This window comes from Trachypithecus francoisi, unplaced genomic scaffold (genome assembly GCF_009764315.1).
Source record: "Trachypithecus francoisi isolate TF-2019V2 unplaced genomic scaffold, Tfra_2.0 Lachesis_group20, whole genome shotgun sequence".
NCBI lineage: Eukaryota > Metazoa > Chordata > Mammalia > Primates > Cercopithecidae > Trachypithecus > Trachypithecus francoisi.
This window is the reverse complement of record NW_022681466.1, coordinates 56361862-56386681: the sequence shown is the minus strand read 5'-3', so window position 1 is coordinate 56386681 and position 24820 is coordinate 56361862. Positions and strand designations below refer to the sequence as shown.

General features: G+C 39.7%; 1 protein-coding gene across 1 annotated transcript in view; it reads right to left on the bottom strand.

Annotated features, from left to right (window-relative positions):
* CPD (carboxypeptidase D) overlaps positions 1–24820 on the bottom strand; it is a 97293-nt gene that overhangs the window by 8119 nt on the left and 64354 nt on the right. Inside the window, exons 11-20 of the mRNA XM_033184451.1 lie at positions 23453–23622; positions 21087–21410; positions 18567–18762; positions 16476–16611; positions 6850–6981; positions 5951–6046; positions 5779–5843; positions 1326–1457; positions 565–750; positions 159–258 (exon numbers count right to left, since the gene is read on the bottom strand). Of these exons, the coding sequence (XP_033040342.1) occupies positions 159–258; positions 565–750; positions 1326–1457; positions 5779–5843; positions 5951–6046; positions 6850–6981; positions 16476–16611; positions 18567–18762; positions 21087–21410; positions 23453–23622 (1537 nt within the window). The remainder of the gene's footprint in view (positions 1–158; positions 259–564; positions 751–1325; positions 1458–5778; positions 5844–5950; positions 6047–6849; positions 6982–16475; positions 16612–18566; positions 18763–21086; positions 21411–23452; positions 23623–24820) is intronic.

Below are 24820 nucleotides of genomic sequence, written 5' to 3'. Positions count from 1 at the left end.
GAACATATGGGAGAACAGAGGCCCAGGAAAATCACATTTAGATAAGGAGACATCAGAAGACAAGTGATTAGTTTCAGGATTATGGAGGTGACCCACTCTCATATTGAAATGTCAAGAGTGTTTTTAACTTTTACTACTAAAAATCAAAATGTCTTTACCTGATACAGTTACCACAAGCTCCCTTGGCAAACCAAATATCCGGTTATCTGTGTCAAAGACTATCACCACAGAACTAGCTGCATCATGATGCACAAAGACCTAGAAGGCGAAAGTGTAAGAATCATGACAAGTTCTGCTTAAGGTGTACTGTATCCCTGCTATATTATTAGGGCCCATATAGCAAACTAAGGAGATGATGCCTTGCCATCTAAAGTATACAAAATGCTAGAAAATTTTCCCTTTTGGTGGCAAGGGGTACAAGGATAACAAGATATCGTAATCAAGAGGCAGTCACACTTTTATTTCTTTATTCCCTTCAAGATTTCTAACTAGAGTTTCAAAATAAAATAGAAGTATTACTAAGAATAAAAATTTACATGATGCTACTCAATTTGAGTTTCTTACCTGTGAATGTTGTTGCTGGTACCCATCAGCGATGGCATTGATGTTATGGACACCTGGCGCTAAGAGTACATGGAAATAACCTCCCTCTTTTGTGTGTACCTTTATTCCTTCATTAAGTACAATGACTGCTTTAGAGATTGGCTTTCCAGTCCTATCTTTAACAAATCCATGAACTCCCTTGTGAACCTGAAAAAATGTTTAAACTATAAATTTATGTTGTCATAATGCCAGACATTGTAGAGGCACTAGCTTGAGGCATGACCAAAACCAAGCAACCAAACAAACAAAACAAAAACCACACACAAACAAGTGTCAAACTCTGTGTGGCCTGCTTCTTCTCTCCCCCTCCCCCCCACCCCCCCCTCACTGACTCTGACCTTGTTTGCCATTCATTCAATGTTCAGGGTCACAGAGCTGGACATAAAAGAGAACTCTGATACTGTCACAGCCTGAAGCATTAGAACCCAACCTTCTAATGCCTTGAGTGATTTCCTTCCCACCATGGTATACTACTCCAGTAACTCTGTGATATTCAAATTAAAGAACTTGCAGCATCTTGCAAGGTCAAATTACCTAAATTATAGCAGATTCCAGAGATGTGAATGAATGGCATCTATTTAGGAAACATAAAATAACCAAAACTCTTCTATATAAATTTAAAATAAATAATATACATTTTTGGTAAAAGACAATGTTTCGATAAAGGTTTTCACTGAACATATTCCTGGGAGTTTGCCTCTAGTTAAAAGGAAAAGACTCACCTCCACTAACATACTAAGAAGAGATCTCTTATTGTCCGCCCACAAGGAAGGGAGTTGTGCAGCACTAGGAAAGTAACAGCAGCTTGTGTATACTGTGATTTCCGGACAATGGCCATAGGTGACGCTATAATCCTAAAATATAAAGTTCAAAATCAAATGTGGGAAAATTAGTAAGTAAAAGAAAGAATGAGGCATTGTAATACAACAAACGGAGTAAATGAAAAGAAAATGTAGCTGATGTAAACAAAGAAGGTGTAAAGCATTTTATGACAAATATAAATAAACCTCTCTGTATTATAATCAGTCACAAACTCTGTGAGAGCCCTTGAGGACAGGGGCTATGTCGAATTCACTTTCCTATCTTCAGTGCTTCCCATAGTGCCTGGTAGTGCCAGTTAGATGGGGTTTATTCAGGTTTGCTGAAGAAATGAATCAATGAGCACACGCAGAAGAGGGTCAGCTTCCCTTTAAACCCAGAAACGTCACAGTTGTTCTTGAAGCTCTGGAGATAATAATCATTAGCCCTCTGATACCCTCAACCTGGACCCCTGCTGGTAACAATATCCACTCCCTGCAATATAGCATTTATCAAACTATCTTAACTGATTATTTAGAGATTAGTTTTCCCATAGCATAGCTCAGATCGTGTCAATATTGTTATCCCTGCTCAAAACCTGTGCAGACAGGTTCAAAAACCCAACTTACCACCTTTTCCCAAAATATCTTCTTTTTCCTAACTCAGTTAATGGTATTAACTCATTTTCTCACATAACCATGAAACGTCTTGTCTTTGACTTCTCTATCTCACTATCATCCATAATTCACTGAATCTTGTCAATTCTACCTCTACAGAATCTCTAAAATGTCATCCTCTGACTCTACTCTCCTTGCCACTAGCATAACCTAGGCCCTCATTACTTTTTGTCTAGACAATTCCAAACCAGTCTCCCTGTACCAGTGTCTCTTCCTCCAAACGATCTTAACTGATTATTTAGAGATTAGTTTCCCCATAGCATAGCTCAGATCATGTCAATATTGTTATCCCTGCCCAAAACCTCATAGTTTCCCATTCTTATTAAAACAAAGCATTCAAAGCAACCAGCACTCTTTCCATTCTTAACCTTCTGCGGCTCTGCATTACACTCCATACTCTAACTAAATTAGACTGCTGCTATATACTGCTTCCTCTTTCTGGAATGTTCTGCTTCACAATCTCTGCAGCCCAAATGTCATCTCCTCTACAGAGAAAAAGGCTGTATCTCTGACTAGATATAATTTTTTGTGTCTTTAATTTCTCATGGCCTGTTGAGAGCTGCTCTCTTCTACATCAAATCAATTAATTATGTAACACAGTTAATTCGTACAATAGGCCAGGCAATATATTTTATCACTAATATGGCAAAGTGCCTCCCAGTAGTAAGTTCTTAGTAAATAAAGGACAGAAGACAGACAGAAATGGGAATGAAGTCAATTTTCTGGTTGCACATGTGAATAAAATGATCAGCCACCCACCCATCTGCTAACAACTCCTGCCTAATTTGAAGTGGATGGACAGTGAATTAAAATGCTGTCATTTTATTAAAGAAGACCTAAATAAATGGATGGGAGGACAATATTGTAGAGATGTCAATACTACACAAAGTGATCTATGGTTTCAACATAACCTCTAACAAAATTCCAACATCCCTTTTCTCAGAAAAAGAAAAGCCAACGCTCAAATTCAAATGGAATGACAAGGGGCCCTGAATAGCCAAAACAATCTTTAAGAACAATAAAGTTGAAGGACTCACACGTTCCAATTTTACAATCTACCACAACAAACCTACATTAATCAAAACAGTGATACTGGCATAAAGGCAAACACATAGACCAATGGAATAGAATTGAGAGTACAGAAATAAACCCACACATCTATGGTAAACTCATTTTTGACAAGGGTACCAAAACCATTCAGTGGGGAAAGAATAGACTTTCAACAAATAGTGCTGAGACAACTGAATTTCTACATACAACAAACGAAGTTGAACTCCTACTTCATACCACAAAAAATAAACTGCATCAATGACCAAAATACGACAGCTTGATCCATAAATTTTTTTTTTTTTTTTTGAGACAGGGTCTCACTCTGTTGCCCAGACTGGAGTGCAGTGGCGAGATCTCGGCTTATCGCAATCTCTACCTCCCAGGCTCAAGCCGTTCTCCTGCTGCAGCCTCCGGAGTAGCTGGGATTACAGGTGCGCAGCACTACAGCCTGCCTAATGTTTGTATTTTTAGTATATGGGGTTTCACCATGTTGGCCAGGCTGGTCTTGAACTCCTGACATCAAATGATCCACCCACCTTGGCCTCCCAAAGTGCTTGGATTACAGGCCTAAGCCACCGTGCCCACCCCATAAAACTCTTCAAAGAAAATGCAAGCATAGGTGGCAGGGAGTGGGGCGGTGGTGGGGAGGGGCATGCACCCTGCCCCCCAACTCATACCACATCTGCCCTCCAAAAAACAGAAAAAAGAAAAGAAAACATGGTGGGGGGGAGGTGGGGAATCTTCATGACCTTGGATTTAGCAACAGATCCTTACATAGGATAACAATTACAAAAGCAACAACAAAAACAGATACATTGGATTTCATCACAATTAAAAACTCTTGTGTATCAAAGGACATAATCAAGAAATTTAAAGGGTAACCTACAGAATAGGAGAAAATACTTGCAAATCATGTATCTGATAAGAATTTCACATCTAGAATACATAGCATCCAGAATGTTTTTTGTTTGTTTATCTGTGTTTCTTGAGATGGAGTTTCGTGCTTGTTGCCCAGGCTGGAGTGCAATGGTATGATCTTGGCTCACTGAAACCTCCACCTCCCAAGTTCAAGCGATTCTCCTGCCTCAGCCTCCCAAGTAGCTGGGATTACAGGTGCCTGCCCCCACGCCCAGCTAATTTTTTTGTATTTTTAGTAGAGATGGGTTTTACCATGTTGGCCAGGCTGGTCTCGAACTCCTGACCTCAGGTGATCCTCCTCCCTCGGCCTCCCAAAGTGCTGGGATTATAGACGTGAGCCATCACCACGTTCAGCCTTTTATATTAACATATAAAGAACTCCAGCCTAGGCAACAAAGGGAGACCCTGTCTCTACAAAGAATTAAAAATAATTGGTCCAGCATGGTGGTGCATGTGGGTGGTCATGGCTACTCCCGGAGGCTGAGGTCGGGGGATCGCTTAGGCCTGGGAGGTTGAGGCTGCAATAAGCTGCGAAGGAGTCATGGCCACTGCACTCCAGCCTGAGCAACAAAGTGAGACTCTGTTAAAAACAAAAATGAAAAAAGAGAAAATAAGTGTTGGTGAGGAGAGGATATGGGAAAAATTGGAACCCTCAAACACTGCTGGTAAGGAATGTAAAATGGTACAGCTGCTGTGGAAAACAGTTTAGTGGTTCCTCAAAAGGTGAAACATAGAATTACAACATAACCAGGTAATTCCACTCCTAGGTATCTACCCCAAAGAAGTGACAGATACTTGTAATACCAATGCTCATGGCAGCACGGGGTTCAAACAGATACCTGCAATACCAATGTTCACGGCAACATCATTCGCAATAGCCAAAAAGCAGAAATCCAAGTGCCCATCAATACATGAATTAACAAACAAAATGTGGTATAAACATAAATAGAATATTATTCAGCCATAAAAAGGAATGAAGTAATGATACATGCTCTAAAATGGATGAATCCTAAAAACATTTTGCTAAGTGAAAGAGTAAATATTGTATGATTCTACTTACATGAAATATATAGAATAGGCAAATAGAAAGTAGACAGGGGTTCCAGGAGTCATGGGAGAGGGGAATAGGGAGTTACTGCTTAGTGGATACAGAGTTTCTATCTGGGGCAAATGAAGTTTTGGAACTAGATATGGTTTTGGGGGCACAACATTTAATTAATGTCACTGAACTGTACAATTAAAAATGGTTAAAATGGCCAAAGAAAGTACTCTCGGGTTAATTTAAGGGCTAAACATGTCAAGAAAGCCATGAGCCAGATGCCATTCACTTTACAATACCAGAAAAGTCACCTATTCTTGCACTCAATGGCTGATATTCATAAACTCCATTCTTTTTTTTTTTTTTTTTTTTTGAGATACAGTCTCGCTCTGTTGCCCAGGCTGGAGTGCAGTAGCACGATCTCGACTAGACTCACTGCAATCTCCACCTCCCAGGTTCAAGTGATTCTCCTGACTCAGCCTCCCAAGTAGCTGGGATTACAGGTGTCTGCCACCACGCCCAGCTAATTTTTATATTTTTAGTAGAAATGGGGTTTCGCCATGTTGGCCAGGCTGGTCTCGAACTCCTAATCTCAGATGATCCACCTGTCTTGGCCTCCCAAAGCACTGGGATTACATGTACACCATCGTGCCTGGCCATAACTCCATTCTAACCATGTTCTAGAAAGCATACCTTCATGCTGCCCAGGTGACTGTGCCATTCTGCTCCACGCATTACTCCTCCTGGAATATTCTCATCTATAAAAGCATTGAGAAATGCGGAATCAAGCAGACCTTAAGGTGAAACTCCTTTCCCCACAAAAGCAACAATAACAGCAATAACAAAAGGTATGGAAAACACTTACCTGATTTATTCGGGCAACTGGGCTGACCCATGTGCATGGATGGATGATTATTTGCATAAAGAGATGCCAGATGCTTCAGAGTCTCTTTATTTTCCACTGTAGAAAGAAAAAATGAGAAGTCAGTGGAGAAATCCAAATGATTTTTTTCCCCCAAGTTAACCTTCATGTATACAAGTCATCTTTTTCTCCTAATAAATTTTGCACTCTGCTTAAGCATACTGTTACTATAATTAACCCTAAAAGGTTTTATTTACCTAAGATAATCACATGAAGAAGACAAATATCCTCCTTACATTAAAAGGTTCTAATGGTGAGTTTTCATAACAGATTATTACACTAAACTACAAACTTGTTTTGATATGTCTTACTGCATTTTGGGACAACTGTAGCCTAATAACAATATTCTTTGTAAGATGCACTGAAAACCACTCAAACTATCTCCATATACTGCAACCCCACAGAGATTAAACCACCAACTGTTTAACTCACCATAAGATGCAACAACTTAATCAAAGTTTAAAACAGCGGAGGACAAATCTGTACTGTTAGTGTTTGGTTACATAGGAGTTTCATGAGGCAGAGAGAATGAAAAGTGTCATACTCACTTCTATATTCTCAGTATTTACAGACATAATAATTTTTCAGTAAATGGTTGTGGACTAAAGGGAACATATGGAACAAGATAGCTAGACTCAATAAAGCTGGGCTACCATTAGATCTGAGCTCTCTTCTCCAAGTAACTGAACTGCTGATGTATGTACAGTCTTCTTTGGTTGGTAATTTGCTCACAGAGTGTGCTCAAATGCTCACTATTTATAAAAATGTGGAAGGGACATTACTTAATTGGGATTTGCTACCCAAGCTTAACTAGTATACATATGAAATGACATTCTACATACCTGTCTGTACTGGCTTGTCATAAGGATATGTGACCAGCACGGAACCACCATCTAAGGCAACAGAAAGACTAAAGTCCTGTTTTTGAATCAAATTTTCAATGATGGCTTTAGTCTCAGGTTGGGAGGCATTATCTAAAAAAGAGAAAAGTCAAATATAAAATATCAAATTGTAAATCTTAGTATGAGTATCTAAGAAAATATTCTCTACTTGAATACAATCAAAATGCTAACTTAAAAATGTGCAGATAAATATTTTATTTCTCCATAAGCTACTATCTCAAGCAAGAAAGATACATTACAGAAGGTAGGTTAGTATGAGTTCTATTAAGTACTTCAGGATGTGTATATACTAATGACTCTAAGCAAGTTAAAGAAAAATCTTATTGAAAAAAACCAAAAAGAATACGCATATCCTGCTTTACAAAATAATTTAGGGAATATATAAATAACCTATCAGATATGGTTTGGCTGTACCCCCACCCAAATCTCAACTTGAATTGCATCTCCCAGAATTCCCATGTGCTGTGGGAGGCACCCAGTGAGAGGTGACTGAATCATGGGGGCGGGTCTTTCCCATGCTATTCTTGTGATAGTGAATAAGTCTCACAAGATCTGACCGGTTTATCAGGGGTTTCCACTTTCACTTCCTTCTCATTCTCTCTTGCCACTGCCATGTAAGAAGTGCCTTTCATCCTCCGCTATGATTGTGAAACCTCCCCAGCCATGTGGGACTGTAAGTCCAATTAAATCTCCTTTTCTTCCCAGTCTCGAGTATGTCTTTATTAGCGGCATGAAAACAGACTAATACAGTAAATTGGTACCCATAGAGTTGGGTGTTGCTGAAAATATATCCAAAAATGTGGAAGCAACTTTGGAGCTGGGTAACAGGCAGAGGTTGGAACAGTTTGTAGGGCTCAGAAGAAGACAGGAAAATGTGGGAAAGTGTAGAACTTCCTGGAGACTTGTTGAATGACTTTGACAAAAGTGCTGATAGTGATATGACCAATAAGGTCCAGACTGAGGTGGTCTCAGATGGAGATAATGAACTTGTTGGGAACTGGAGCAAAGGTGATTCTTGTCATGTTTTAGCAAAGAGACTGGGAGCATTTTGCCCCTGCCCTAGAGATTTTTGGAATTTTGAACCTGAGAGAGACTACTTAGGGTACCTGGTGGAAGACATTTTTTTTTTAAAAATTATTTTTTATTATACTTTAAGTTCTACGGTACATGTGCATAACGTGCAGGTTTGTTACATATGTATACTTGTGCCATGTTGGTGTGCTGCACCCATCAACTCGTCAGCACCCATCAATTCATCATTTATATCAGGTATAACTCCCAATGCAATCCCTCCCCCCTCCCCCCTCCCCCCTCCCCATGATAGGGCCCGGTGTGTGATGCTCCCCTTCCCGAGTCCAAGTGATCTCATTGTTCAGTTCCCACCTATGAGTGAGAACATGCGGTGTTTGGTTTTCTCTTCTTGTGATAGTTTGCTAAGAATGATGGTTTCCAGCTGCATCCATGTCCCTACAAAGGACACAAACTCATCCTTTTTTATGGCTGCATAGTATTCCATGGTGTATATGTGCCACATTTTCTTAATCCAGTCTGTCACTGATGGACATTTGGGTTGATTCCAAGTCTTTGCTATTGTGAATAGTGCCGCAATAAACATACGTGTGCATGTGTCTTTATAGCAGCATGATTTATAATCCTTTGGGTATATACCCAGTAGTGGGATGGCTGGGTCATATGGTACATCTAGTTCTAGATCCTTGAGGAATTGCCATACTCTTTTCCATAATGGTTGAACTAGTTTACAATCCCACCAACAGTGTAAAAGTGTTTCTATTTCTCCACATCCTCTCCAGCACCAGTTGTTTCCTGACTTTTTAATGATTGCCATTCTAACTGGTGTGAGATGGTATCTCATTGTGGTTTTGATTGCATTTCTCTGATGGCCAGTGATGATGAGCATTTTTTCATGTGTCTGTTGGCTGTATGAATGTCTTCTTTTGAGAAATGTCTGTTCATATCCTTTGCCCACTTTTTGATGGGGTTGTTTGTTTTTTTCTTGTATATTTGTTTGAGTTCTTTGTAGGTTCTGGATATCAGCCCTTTGTCAGATGGGTAGATTGCAAAAATTTTCTCCCATTCTGTAGGTTGCCTGTTCACTCTGATGGTAGTTTCTTTTGCTGTGCAGAAGCTCTTTAGTTTAATGAGATCCCATTTGTCAATTTGGCTTTTGTTGCCGTTGCTTTTGGTGTTTTAGACATGAAGTCCTTGCCCATGCCTATGTCCTGAATGGTACTACCTAGGTTTTCTTCTAGGGTTTTTATGGTATTAGGTCTAACATTTAAGTCTCTAATCCATCTTGAATTAATTTTCGTATAAGGAGTAAGGAAAGGATCCAGTTTCAGCTTTCTACTTATGGCTAGCAATTTTCCCAGCACCATTTATTAAATAGGGAATCCTTTCCCCATTTCTTGTTTCTCTCAGGTTTGTCAAAGATCAGATGGCTGTAGTTGGGTGGTATTATTTCTGAGGACTCTGTTCTGTTCCACTGGTCTATATCTCTGTTTTGGTACCGGTACCATGCTGTTTTGGTTACTGTACCCTTGTAGTATAGTTTGAAGTCAGGTAGCGTGATGCCTCCAGCTTTGTCTTTTTGACTTAGGATTGTCTTGGCAATGCGGGCTCTTTTTTGGTTCCATATGAACTTTAAAGCAGTTTTTTCCAATTCTGTGAAGAAACTCATTGGTAGCTTGATGGGGATGGCATTGAATCTATAAATGACGTTGGGCAGTATGGCCATTTTCACGATATTGATTCTTCCTATCCATGAGCATGGTATGTTCTTCCATTTGTTTGTGTCCTCTTTGATTTCACTGAGCAGTGGTTTGTAGTTCTCCTTGAAGAGGTCCTTTACATCCCTTGTAAGTTGGATTCCTAGGTATTTTATTCTCTTTGAAGCAATTGTGAATGGAAGTTCATTCATGATTTGGCTCTCTGCTTGTGTGTTACTGGTGTATAAGAATGCTTGTGATTTTTGCACATTAATTTTGTATCCTGAGACTTTGCTGAAGTTGCTTATCAGCTTAAGGAGATTTTGGGCTGAGACGATGGGGTTTTCTAAATATACAATCATGTCATCTGCAAACAGGGACAATTTGACTTCTTCTTTTCCTAACTGAATACCCTTGATTTCTTTCTCTTGCCTGATTGCCCTAGCCAGAACTTCCAACACTATGTTGAATAGGAGTGGTGAGAGAGGGCATCCCTGTCTTGTGCCAGTTTTCAAAGGGAATTTTTCCAGTTTTTGCCCATTCAGTATGATATTGGCTGTGGGTTTGTCATAAATAGCTCTTATTATTTTGAGGTACGTTCCATCAGTACCAAATTTATTGAGTGTTTTTAGCATGAAGGGCTGTTGAATTTTGTCAAAAGCCTTTTCTGCATCTATTGAGATAATCATGTGGTTCTTGTCTTTGGTTCTGTTTATATGCTGGATTATGTTTATTGATTTGCGAATGTTGAACCAGCCTTGCATCCCAGGGACGAAGCCCACTTGCTCATGGTGGATAAGCTTTTTGATGTGCTGCTGAATCTGGTTTGCCAGTATTTTATTGAGGATTTTTGCATCGATGTTCATCAGGGATATTGGTCTAAAATTCTCTTTTTTTGTTGTGTCTCTGCCAGGCTTTGGTATCAGGATGATGTTGGCCTCATAAAATGAGTTAGGGGGGATTCCCTCTTTTTCTATTGATTGGAATAGTTTCAGAAGGAATGGTACCAGCTCCTCCTTGTACCTCTGGTAGAATTCAGCTGTGAATCCATCTGGTCCTGGACTTTTTTTGGTTGGTAGGCTATTAATTATTGCCTCAATTTCAGAGCCTGCTATTGGTCTATTTAGGGATTCAACTTCTTCCTGGTTTAGTCTTGGAAGAGTGTAAGTGTCCAGGAAATTATCCATTTCTTCTAGATTTTCTAGTTGATTTACGTAGAAGTGTTTATAGTATTCTCCAATGGTAGTTTGTACTTCTGTGGGTTTGGTGGTGATATCCCCTTTATCATTTTTTATTGCATCTATTTGATTCTTCTCTCTTTTCTTCTTTATTAGTCTTGCTAGCAGTCTGTCAATTTTGTTGATCTTTTCAAAAAACCAACTCCTGGATTCATTGATTTTTTGGAGGGATTTTTGTGACTCTATCTCCTTCAGTTCTGCTCTGATCTTAGTTATTTCTTGCCTTCTGCTAGCTTTTGAATGTGTTTGCTCTTGCCTCTCTAGTTCTTTTAATTGTGATGTTAGAGTGTCCATTTTAGATCTTTCCAGCTTTCTCTTGTGGGCATTTAGTGCTATAAATTTCCCTCTACACACTGCTTTAAATGTGTCCCAGAGATTCTGGTATGTTGTATCTTTGTTCTCATTGGTTTCAAAGAACATCTTTATTTCTGCCTTCATTTCGTTATGTACCCAGTAGTCATTCAGGAGCAGGTTGTTCAGTTTCCATGTAGTTGAGCGGTTTTGATTGAGTTTCTTTAGTCCTGAGTTCTAGTTTGATTGCACTGTGGTCTGAGAGACAGTTTGTTATAATTTCTGTTCTTTTACATTTGCTGAGGAGTGCTTTACTTCCAATTATGTGGTCAATTTTGGAATAAGTGCGATGTGGTGCTGAGAAGAATGTATATTCTGTTGATTTGGGGTGGAGAGTTCTATAGATGTCTATTAGGTCCGCTTGGTGCAGAGATGAGTTCAATTCCTGGATATCCTTGTTAACTTTCTGTCTCGTTGATCTGTCTAATGTTGACAGTGGAGTGTGAAATCTCCCATTATTATTGTATGGGAGTCTAAGTCTCTTTGTAAGTCTCTAAGGACTTGCTTTATGAATCTGGGTGCTCCTGTATTGGGTGCATATGTATTTAGGATAGTTAGCTCTTCCTGTTGAATTGATCCCTTTACCATTATGTAATGGCCTTCTTTGTCTCTTTTGATTTTTGATGGTTTAAAGTCTGTTTTATCAGAGACTAGTATTGCAACCCCTGCTTTTTTTTGTTCTCCATTTGCTTGGTAGATCTTCCTCCATCCCTTTATTTTGAGCCTATGTATGTCTCTGCATGTGAGATGGGTCTCCTGAATACAGCAGACTGATGGGTCTTGACTCTTTATGCAGTTTGCCAGGCTGTGTCTTTTAATTGGAGCATTTAGTCCATTTACATTTAAGGTTAATATTGTTATGTGTGAACTTGATCCTGCCATTATGATATTAACTGGTTATTTTGCTCGTTAGTTGATGCAGTTTCTTCCTAGCCTCGATGGTCTTTACATTTTGGCATGTTTTTGCAGTGGCTGGTACCGGTTGTTCCTTTCCATGTTTAGGGCTTCCTTCAGGGTCTCTTGTAAGGCAGGCCTGGTGGTGACAAAATCTCTAAGCATTTGCTTATCTGTAAAGGATTTTATTTCTCCTTTACTTATTAAACTTAGTTTGGCTGGATATGAAATTCTGGGTTTAAAATTCTTTTCTTTAAGAACATTGAATATTGGCCCCCACTCTCTTCTGGCTTGTAGAGTTTCTGCCGAGAGATCTGCTGTTAGTCTGATGGGCTTCCCTTTGTGGGTAACCCGACCTTTCTCTCTGGCTGCCCTTAAGATTTTTTCCTTCATTTCAACTTTGGTGAATCTGGCAATTATGTGTCTTGGAGTTGCTCTTCTCGAGGAGTATCTTTGTGGCGTTCTCTGTATTTCCTGAATTTGAATATTGGCCTGCCCTACTAGGTTGGGGAAGTTCTCCTGGATGATATCCTGAAGAGTGTTTTCCAACTTGGTTCCATTTTCCCCCTCACTTTCAGGCACCCCAATCTGACGTGGATTTGGTCTTTTTACATAATCCCATACTTCTTGCAGGCTTTGTTCATTTCTTTTTCTTCTTTTTTCTTTTGGTTTCTCTTCTCACTTCGTTTCATTCATTTGATCCTCAATCACTGATCCTCTTTCTTTCAGTTGATTGAGTCGGTTACTGAAGCTTGTGCATTTGTCACGTATTTCTCGTGTCATGGTTTTTATCTCTGTCATTTCGTTTATGACCTTCTCTGCATTAATTATTCTAGCTGTCAATTCTTCCACTCTTTTTTCAAGATTTTTAGTTTCTTTGCACTGGGTACGTAATTCCTCCTTTAGCTCTGAGAAGTTTGATGGACTAAAGCCTTCTTCTCTCATCTCGTCAAAGTCATTCTCTGACCAGCTTCGATCCGTTGCTGGCGATGAGCTGCGCTCCTTTGCAGGGGGAGATGCGCTCTTATTTTTTGAATTTCCAGCTTTTCTGCCCTGCTTTTTCCCCATCTTTGTGGTTTTATCTGCCTCTGGTCTTTGATGATGGTGACGTACTGATGGGGTTTTGGTATAGGTGTCCTTCCTGTTTGATAGTTTTCCTTCTAGCAGTCAGGACCCTCAGCTGCAGGTCTGTTGGAGATTGCTTGAGGTCCACTCCAGACCCTGTTTGCCTGGGTATCAGCAGCAGAGGTTGCAGAAGATAGAATATTGCTGAACAGCGAGTGTACCTGTCTGATTCTCACTTTGGAAGCTTCCTCTCAGGGGTGTACTCCACCCTGTGAGGTGTGGGGTGTCAGACTGCCCCTAGTGGGGGATGTCTCCCAGTTAGGCTACTCAGGGGTCAGGGACCCACTTGAGCAGGCAGTCTGTCCGTTCTCAGATCTCAACCTCCGTGTTGGGAGATCCACTGCTCTCTTCAAAGCTGTCAGACAGAGTCGTTCGCATCTGCACAGGCCTCTGCTGCTTCCCCTTTTGTTGTTTAGCTGTGCCCTGTCCCCAGAGGTGGAGTCTATAGAGACAGGCAGGTTTCCTTGAGCTGCTGTGAGCTCCACCCAGTTTGAGCTTCCCAGCGGCTTTGTTTACCTACTTAAGCCTCAGCAATGGCAGGCGCCCCTCCCCCAGCCTCGCTGCTGCCTTGCGGTTAGATCGCAGACTGCTGTGCTAGCAATGAGGGCGGCTCCGTGGCCGTGGGACCCTCCCGGCCAGGTGTGGGATACAATCTCCTGGTGTGCCCGTTTGCTCAAAGCGCAGTATTGGGGTGGGAGTCATCCGATTTTCCAGGTGTTGTGTGTCTCAGTTCCCCTGGCTAGGAAAAGGGACTCCTTTGGTGGAAGAAATTTCTAAGCAGCAAAGCATTCAAGAGGTGACATGGGTGCTGTTAAAGGCATTCAGTTTCATAAGGGAAACAAAGCATAAAAGTTTGGAAAATTTGCAGCCTGACTATGCCGTAGAAAAGAAAGGCTCATTTTCTGGGGAGAAATTCAACCCAGCTGCAGAAATTTGCATAAGTAGCAAGGAGCCTAATGTTAATGCCCAAGATCATGGGGAAAATGTCTCCAGGCCATGTCAGAGACCTTCTCAGCAGCCCATGCCATCAAAGACCTGGAGGCCCAGGAGGAAAAAGTGGTTTTGTGGGCCAGGCTCAGGGTCCCTGTGCTGGGGGCAGTCTAGGGACTTGGTGCCCTGCCTCCTAGTTACTCCAGCTGTGACTAAAAGGGCCAAGGTACAGCTCAGGCTGTTGCTTCAGTGGGTGGAAGCCCCAAGACCTGGCGGCTTCCATGTGGTGTTGAGCCTGCAGGTGCAAAAAAGCCAAGAATTTATGTTTGGGAACCTCCACCTAGATTTGAGGAGATGTATGGAAAAGCTTGGATGTCCAGGCAAAAGTTTGCCGCAGGGGCAGGCCCTTCATGGAGAACCTCTGCTAGAGCAGTGCAGAAGGGAAATGTGGGATCAGAGCCCCCACACAGAGTCCCTACTGAGGTACCACCTAATGGAGCTGTGAGAAGAAGACCACTGTTCTCCAGACCCCAAAATGGTAGATCCACCGACAGCTTGCATTATGCCCCTGGAAAAGCCACTGACACTCAATGCCAGTTGGTGAAAGCAGCTGGGAGAGAGACTGTACCCTGTAAAGCCACAGGGGTGGAGCTGCCCAAGACCATGGGAACCTACTTCCTGCATCAGCATGACCTAGATGCGAAACATGGAGTCAAAGGAGAAAATTTTTGAACTTTAAGATTTGACTGCCCTGCTTGATTTTGAACTCGTATGGGGCCTGTAGCCCCTCCGTTTTGGCCAATTTCTCCCATTTGGAATGGCTGTATTTACCCAATGCCTGTACCCCTATTTTATCTAGGAAGTAACTAACTTGCTTTTGATTTTACAGGCTCATAGGCAGAAGGGACTTGTCTCAGATGAGATATTGGACTGTGGACTTTTGAGTTAATGCTGAAATAAGACTTCGGGGGACTGTTGGGAAAGCATGATTGGTTTTGAAATGTGAGGACATGAGATGTGGGAGGGGCCAATGGCAGAATGATATGGTTTGGCTGTGTCCCCATCCAAATCTCAACTTGAATTTTATCTCCCAGAACTCCTACTAGCTGTGGGAGGGACTCAGTGGAAGGTAACTGAATCATTGGGGTGGGTCTTTCCTGTATTATTCTCGTGATAGTGAGTAAGTCTTACGAGATCTGATGGGTTTATCAGATCTGCTTTTGCTTCCTTCTCATACTCTCTTGCTGCCACCATGTAAGAAGTGCCTTTCATCCTCCGCCATGATTGTGAAACCTCCCCAGCCATGTAGAGCTGTAAGTCAAATTAAAAATCCTTTTCTTCCCAGTCTTGGGTATGCCTTCATCAGCAGTGTGAAAACGGACTAATATGCTATCTTTGGAAGAAAATTAGTTTCAGAAAGCTGGGTGTTCCCTGCAGCACTGTTTACAAAAGCAAAAAAGCAAGTGGCCAGAAATAAAGTAAATATCTATCGGTAGAAAATGGTTGAATAAATTAGAGTACTGTCATAGATTAATGGCATACTAGATGCCATTAAAAAAGAATGTTGAGCCTGGCACAGTGGCTAATGCCTGTAATCCCAGCACTTTGGGAGGCTGAGCCAGATGTATCACCCGAGGTCAGGAGTTCAAGACCAGCCTGACCAACATGATAAAACCTCATCTCTACTAAAAATACAAAAATTGGCCAGGCATGGTGGCAGATGCCTATAATCCCAGCTATTCAGGAGGCTGAGACAGGAGAATTGCTTAACCTGAGAGGCAGAGGTGAGCCAAGACCGTACCATCACACTCCAGCCTGAGCACCAGAGTGAGGCTCTGTCTCAAAAAAAAAAAAGAATGTTAGAGATCTGTAAGTACTGAAATTGAAAGATGTCACTGATACACATTTAATGAAAAAGGTTATAGAATAATGTATACAGTTGGTGATCCCATTTAAGTAAACAAGAAACAGGGCTCTTCAAATCAATATACACATATATGTGTGTCATGTGTATATATACACACACATAGGAGGGGAGAGAGAATACACATCTCTACACAACTAGTGAAGAGACATCCCAATATAATGGATTGAATTTATATGAAAAATTTTAATTATTTTTGCAAATAATAATGGAGAAAAATTCAAAAAGTTTTCCCGATGTCTGTATTCATTTATACCTCACATTCATAACGCAGACAAGAAAGTACTCCATTACTCACTAACAAAATAGGATCAACCAATCTTCCAGCAAAAAGAAATTATCTCCTAAGTATTTTAATGGCCTAAAAATTAGTCTTACTTGTGAAGTCTGTATCCAAATCTTTGCCACGAGCATTCGTTTGTCCTATTTTTGAAGTACAGTCTTTCTCTTGAGCTCTCTCTCGCCCATCTGGATTTAGAGAAGGGACAATCACAATCCTAGTCCTGTCAACCAACTAAAGCAGAAACAGAAATTAATGAGTTACTAGCTGTGTGTAGAATCAATGGGTACCCTCTCATGCCTCAAATGGAAAATCTGTTATTTATTCTACACACAGTTAATTTAAAAAGCAGAACTAAAATGAATGAAAAAATAAAAAATAAAATTTCCTTTTGCTTCAAATATATTAAAAACAAGCAAAAAACTACTGTACAGCTAATGTTCCCAGAGACCTCCAAGTGACTTAGAACAGGGGTCAGGAACCACTAACTGCAGGCCAAATTCAGTTGGTGCCTGCTATTGTATATAAAGTTTTATTGACACATAATCATGACTATTCATTTACATATGACTGCTTTTGTGCTCTAATGGCAGAGTTGAGTGAGTTCACAACACAGAGCACCTGTCCCACAAAGGAAGATAACATAATTTTTGGTTGGTCCAATTTAAGTGCATGTCACCTAATTACACAGGTCCCTTCTGATCCTAATCATGACATCAATTATTTCCAAATTTGTTTTGGGGAGGCAGAACTACACTGGCCTTCAGAGTAGACATACTTGGGTTTAAATTCTAGTTTTACCAGTTTCTAGGTGTGGGACTGCCTCAGTTTCTACATTTATAAAATGGAGATAATCATTATCACACAGTTGAGGATATAATGATCTATATAATATACATGGTATATTACCTGGCACATAATATGTATTCAATAAATATCAGTTCTTTTTCCCTTTCCTAAGTCCACTATGGACAGTGCCAATTAGTGAGTGTTTTAGAAGGATGCACTCTTTTCTTCCCTTCTCTGAGGCAACCTACAACTAGGATGCTTAATCATACATGCCCAGGCCTGTGGGTCAAAGTTGTTTTGTTTGTTTTTGAGATTTCAGCCTGTTACCCAGGCTGGAATGCAGTGGTGCAATCACAGCTCACTACAGTCTTGACCTATGAGGCTCAAGTGATCCTCCCACTTTAGCCTCCCAAGTAGCTAGGATTACAGGTGTGCACCTCAATGCCCAGCTAATTTTTAAAATGTTTGTAGAGACAGGGTATCACTCTGTTGCTCAGGCTGGTCTCAACCATCTGGCATCAAGTGGTCCTCTTCTCTTCAGCCCCCTGAAGTGTTGTGATTACAGGCATGAGTCATCACACCCTGGTCAAAGTTCTTTTTTGTAGTCACAGATGGCTCAAGTAGATAATACCATATTGCTTTTTCTAAAATCTCTTAGCAGCCAAGATGTCCAATAATTTTTTATGTATTACATGAAAAGGAAAACTATATTGAAAAACTAGACTTTCACTAGATTTTTCAATATAGTATCCTAGTTATAAGTAATTCAGAATGGAAGTTCCTCAAGTTAGAATGTAAAAAACTGGACAGGCTCCACGGCTCACGCCTGTAATCCCAGCACTTTGGGAGGCCAAGGCAGGATTACCTGAGGTCAGGAGTTCGAGACCAGCATGGCCAACATGGCAAAACACTGTCTCTACTAAAAATATAAAAAAATTAGCTGGGCGTGGTGGTGGGCATCTGTAGTCCCAGCTACTCAGGAAGTTGAAGTGGGATAACTGCTTGAACCCAGGAGGCGGAGGTTGCAGTGAGCCGAGATCGTACCACTGCACTCAAGCCTGGGTGATAGAGCAGGACTCCGTCTCAAAAAAAAGTAAAGAACTGTGAACAAAGACTGGAAGGGTAGTGTGGCTATTAAATGACGGAGTAGGAAATTGAATGTAAATTTTTAGTATTCTTTCCTGTATGCCTCTCAAGACATACAGGGAAATATAATAGAAAGGTACTATTAACAAAGGGTATACACTACAAAGATTGTTCATTTTTAAAGAGTAAAGTTCATAATGTACTATAAGTAACTGTAAAATCTATCAAGAAATTAAAAATTTTTAAAATTCTGCCCTGATATTAATGTTCAGCTTTTTCCTTTTAAAGCATGTCAACCCCAGCTATTCTCTTACTTGAGTAACAGCTGGGTTCTTTTTGTAGTTCAGGCAGAGAAATTCTGCCAGAGCCAAAAGCAGTTCAGTTCCAACTGGCGCATTTCCATGGATACCAGCAACAAAACGAATCTTTGGTTCTTCAGGCTCAGATACATTGGGCTTATTGGAGATTTCAAGGGACCAAATGTGACGGTATTCAGCGCTCTGTCCCAAACTTTCAAAAACCAGAAACAAAAATATCAGCAAGTAATCAAGCACTATGTTAACGTTAACTTATGGACTTTAAAAATAGAAATGAAAATAAAACACAAAAAGTTTTAAAAAATCTTTAAAGAGTGAATCACTGTATCAGAAAACCTTAAGAAAATTAGTTTTCCTTGACCAAAGAACATCATATAGATGATATTATCAGGTTTACGAAAGATTATGATTTAGTCTACCATCCTTCCAAATTCAGTCATTCTCATACAATCATCACAATATTTGCCCTATCTTCTTTAATCTATACTACTATTTAGTTAATATATATCTTTTGTCCTAACTTACAAATTAAATTTTTATTACAGAAATATTTAAGTATGTATGAATGTAGGTAACCTCCCTTATTTATTTATATTATTATTATTATCATTATTATTATTATTATATTTTTAAGAGACAGGGTCTCACTATGTCACCCAAGCTGGAATGCAATGGCTTGATCATAGCTCACTGCAGCCTCAAATTCCAGGGCTTGAGTGATCCTTTGGCCTCAGTCTCCTAAGGGAGTAGTACTACAGGTTTGTGCCACCATGCCTGGATAATTTCTTTAAAAAATTTTGTAGAGACAGGGACTTGCTATATTGCTGAGGCTGGTTTCAAGTGCTTCTGGCCTCAAGTGATCCTCCCACCTCAGTCTCCCAAAGTCCCGGGATTACAGCATGAGCCACCACCCTGGCCCTGCCTTTTTAAATTTAAATTAATATTTGTAAATAAGTCATGTTATATTTTACTATAAATGCAACACCAGTTTCACAGTAAAAATAATTTGTGAGTGGGGAAAGAAAGAACAATTCAATGAAAATTAAACAACGGTCAAATACTCTGCTTACCCAAGAGCTTTGAGCTTAAGGTCTGCTTTCTTTAGCATAAAGGGAGATTTACAAGAATTGGACAGAAAAAGTATAATCATATTAAATTCAGAAAAATTAACAGAAACCCGATTGCTTTCTCATGATGCTATTCAATGGTACTTAGTGCCTGTTGGTGTACCACCTAAAACTCTCTTGTGCCCCACCACTGGCATGTGTGGCATATTTTGAGAAAATATTTAACTAAAAAGTGTGTCTTGAATTAGGAGGTTAAAAAATTAAATCAACTAAGTAAACAGACAGCAAAATAATGTCCAATTTTTGTTTGTTTTAGAGACAGGATCTTACTGTCACCTAGGCTGGAGTGCAGTGGTGTGATCATAGTTCAACGTAAACTGGAGCTCCTGGCCTCAAGCGATCCTCCCACTTGGACCTCCCAAAGTGCTGGGATTACAGGTGTGAGCCACTGTGCCCAGCCTGGTTTTATTTTAAAATTTAAAAAATATGAACCCTATGGTACTAAGATTGTATGATATTAAAACCTGAAATAGCCAGAAATATTCAAGAATCAGTTAAGGAAGAAAAGTAATTGGTATTGCCAAAGAAACTAAGTATCACTCTGCATCTATGAACATTATAAACCAGAATTTGAGGAACTAAGTTTTCTAATGAAATGAAAAGGACCAATGAAGAAAGACAAAGTAAAAAAGGTAAAAGGCTAAATAATGTTCACAAGGTTTGCAGCAGAGAATTACAAGCTCAAGGAAAAATGTAAAAACCTTACCTACAACAGGTAACCATAGGAATGGACAAATCATAGAAATAATTTTGGAGTAACTGTAACAAAATCTAAACTGAAGCACTGCAAGTGAGGCAGAGCAACCACCAGAAAGTGAAGGTAAAGGCTATCTCAGCTATCAGTTTTCCATCAGCCAAGACTGCATATTCTCCCTGGGATCCACGATCATACAAGTCCCTAAGGCTTCAAGTAAGAGACTGTGAATAAAGACTAGAATTAGGACAGCAACTAGGCTTCATTTTCTAATTTTAGAAAAAAGTTACACATAATCCCTAACAGGTGAGCTTATAGTTCTAAATTCCTCGCTTGCCCCAAGCAAAATAAAACAAACTAAACAATATTGAGTCAGAACATATTAATAGATCTGTAGCTGAGTGATGGAAAGGGTTTTGCAATCAGTCAAAATAATTATCAGGAAGAGCAGTTTTACATTTCCTGGAAGCACAGGCTATCCACTTCTCATCTAACAAGTAATTCTCCTTAAAGTTCCCAAGATTCACTATTAAAAAGATCTCCAAGCAAATACCTGTTGCAAAATAAGTAAACTCCAACTCTCTGTACATGCTGTTCCCAAATATTTCTATGTAAATTACAATAACTATTCAACATGGCTAATGCTGATTTTACTCTTGAAAAAAAAAAAAAAAGAGAGTAGAAAGTGACACTTACTTGGTAAGATTTGTAATATGTGGATAGTTCATTAAAAGTCCTCTCAGAAACTCTGATAAGTCTTTGTAGGAATGGTATCGATAAAGAGCCAGATTTGAGGAGGAGCGTAACATGAGGCTTTCCAAACCATTCTCCGCTGAAAGGTCTTTAATTAAAGTTTCAAACTCTTTAGTAGTTGGATCACTGGCATCACTGGTGCTGGTGCTAGCCCCTTTTCCTTTCTTTGATTCACTGTTTGAATCTGCTGAGGATCGAACAAGTGTGAAGTTGACCTGAATAGCGCCTTCACTCTTGACAGTCACATTCTTGGTAACTGGATTATACCTATGACAAAGGAGACAGATCAGAACCACACTCCTGCAGCTGGAGTACCCAAACCCTGGGAAGGCAGGTGTGCAGAGAACATGAGAATCCTTGGGATAAATGTGGTGCAGCTTCCTAAAGAGACAAAATTTTAACATTGAGTAATTTATTATTTTTAATACATTAATAATACATTAATAGACATGGGTATACTACAAAATATGCATGGACTTTTTTCATAATTTTTTTTTTAAGACGGAGTCTTGCTCTGTCACCCAGGCTGGAATGCAGTGGCACCATCTCAGTTCACTGCAACCTCTGCCTCCTGGGTTCAAGTGATTCTCCTGCCTCAGCCTCCTGAGTAGCTGGGATTACAGGTGCCCACCACCACGTCTGGATAATTTTTGTGTTTTTAGTAGAGACGGGATTTCAACATGTTTACCAGGCTGGTCTCAAACTTCTGACCTCAGGTGATCCACCCGCCTCTGCCTCCCAAAGTGCTGGGATTACAGGCCCGAGCCACTGCACCTGGCCTAGGTTTTTAAGATTAATTATATGGCTTTAAAAGAAATTTAGTGCTTGTAGTGGATACTCCCATGTCTCCTGGAACTTAAATTCACTTGTCTTCTAACAGGGTATATGGGTGGAAAAGTTGGAGGGGTGCTAAGTTAGGACATTCTCTGCCAAACACATCCTTCTCACCCTGTTTCTCAGATCCTCTGCTGCTTTAGTTAACACTCTGCCAAAATGGAAGAATCACAGAAAAGACCTCATTACTCATTAGTGTGAGGTTCTAACCCATCCATTTATGGACCACTAGATATCTGAAAACCATTAAAAAACAAAGGCAACGACTAAAATGTTTTCATATATTTACCCTTACTTCAATGGGTATTCAAACTAACTCTTTAGAAATAAGTTATCTAGCAGGAGGAAGGGAAAATGTCCTGTGGTAACATCTATACTTATGAAAAGATAAAAAAGAAAACTACAAGAGAAACCCTGTCTCTACTAAAAATACAAAAATTAGCTGGGTGTGGTGGCACACACCAGTAATATCAACTACTTGGAAGGCTGAGGCACAAGCATCCCTTGAACCCAGGAGGCGGAACTTGCAGGGAGCTAAGATAGTGCCATGCACTCCAGCCTGGGTGACAGAGAGAGGCACTGTCTCAAAAAAAAAACAAAAAAACAAAAAAAAAAGTTACTAGCATGTTAAATAGACTGCATTGCTTTGGGCTTGCCTTTATTTAGCACATAAAGAGAATGAGAAATATTCTTTCTATGCATTTTCTATGTTCTTTGTGCTTCATGAACTAACACTTTTGTTACTCCTTTAAAGGAAAAACTATCTTGAACACATTTCCAATAAATTCTACTACAAATTGGAACTGACTTTGTAGAATTACTTCAGCCTTACTCTCCTTTTTAATAAAAAACCTAAGGCCATGAGGATCAGGATTTGATGTGTATTCTAAAGTGTCCTGCCTAATGTCCAGGTTGGAAGCAGGTCACAATGAGTCAACTAAGCAATAACTAGAATATTTATTCCAGGAATTTTTTTTTTCATGTACTCTATCTGCCACTAAAGGAGAGGCAAAGGTATAACAAAGGTATAACCGGCCCTAAACTTCCCAGCAATCCATTCAAAGTTGCTTAACTAGAATGTTCTGGTAGGCCGGGCGCGGTGGCTCAAGCCTGTAATCCCAGCACTTTGGGAGGCCGAGATGGGCGGATCACGAGGTCAGGAGATCGAGACCATCCTGGCTAACACGGTGAAACCCCATCTCTACTAAAAATATAAAAACTAGCCGGGCGAGGTGGCGGGCGCCTGTAGTCCCAGCTACTCAGGAGGCTGAGGCAGGAGAATGGCGTAAACCCGGGAGGCGGAGCTTGCAGTGAGCTGAGATCTGGCCACTGCACTCCAGTCCGGGCGACAGAGCGAGACTCCGCCTCAAAAAAAAAAAAAAAAAAAAAAAAAAAGAATGTTCTGGTAATAATCCTCCAGAATGGAGCCATGTTTGTCCCCCAAGCACTCTATTTCAAAGCATTCAGTCACTCACCCTCGAGCAGATGCTGTGATTTTATAAGTTCCTGGAACCAAGAGACGCCAGTAATCTCCAGTTTTGTAAGTAGTCACTGGGTGATTAATCTCAGCAACACTAATGGTGGCATTTAATATACCCCTGCCATCTGTGGCATCTAGAACAAATCCTTTGACGCCCTGATGAACCTGGATTAAGTACAAGGACACCAGATTTCAATAGTAAGCATCATCATCTAATTATCTTGGGAGGTCATATTCAAAATAACAGATTGTTAACACAAATAAATGGAACAAACAGGAATTTAGGAGTTCAGAGTGAAGTTCAATGTAAATGTTCATTAAAATATTTCTGAAGGCTAATTTTTCATAGGCTTTGTTTCTCTTTATCATGAAGAATATAAATAACACTATTTAAACTTTAGCACATTCTGATGATTTCAGAATATATGACATTCTACAAGAAAACAGGCCTGGCCTTTTCAAAAGGAAATGGCATTTTTTAAAAATGGAAGGACTCTTCTAGATCAAAGAACAGTAAAGAGATACGATAATCAAATGCAATGCATGAAACTTGACTAGATCCTGGTCATAAAATACAGCTGTAAAATTACATTTTGGGGAAAAATATGGACATTTAAATATAAACTAAGTATTAGGTAATATTAGGGAATTACTGTTAATTTCTTGGGTAGGATAGTAGCACTTATAGTATGTAGTAGCCCCTTATTTTTAGGAGATAGATGCTGAAATAATATTTAGGGGTAAAATACTATACCTGCAATTTATATTAAAATAGTTCAGTCAAAAATATGTATGTGTATGTCAGAGTGTAAATAAAATTTACATTAAAATAAAGCAAATACAACAAAATGTTAAAAATGTTAAATCTAGGTATAGGAATAATTATTGGCTAGTCATAACTTTTCTGTATATTTAAAATTTTTCAGAATAAAATGTCTTTAAATATAGTAAAAAAACTCACAGACTTTATGTCACACCACTCAGGAAAAAGAAAAATGCAGAAATATACTGGCATAAAGTATTAGTCTGATTATTCTAATTAACATTAGCGTATTTCTTACAATCTTTACCTATTGGCCACCATGCATACCCAAACAAAAGGAAATTAATCATTTCACAGTAAATCACAGGCAATAAGAAAAAGAATAAAAACATTTACTCTACAGCCCATCTTTCTATCACTTGGCCAATGATTAGGTGTGTATCCAATTTACGTTGGTCTCTTTTAAACACAGGGTAAAAAGTGACCACTAATCCTTAAGAGCCAAATATCACTACCTTGTTTAATCATTTTCAACTTTTCCTCACATATACAGATAAACTCATTTCCATCCATGAATTTTCTAGATAAATATATTAAACA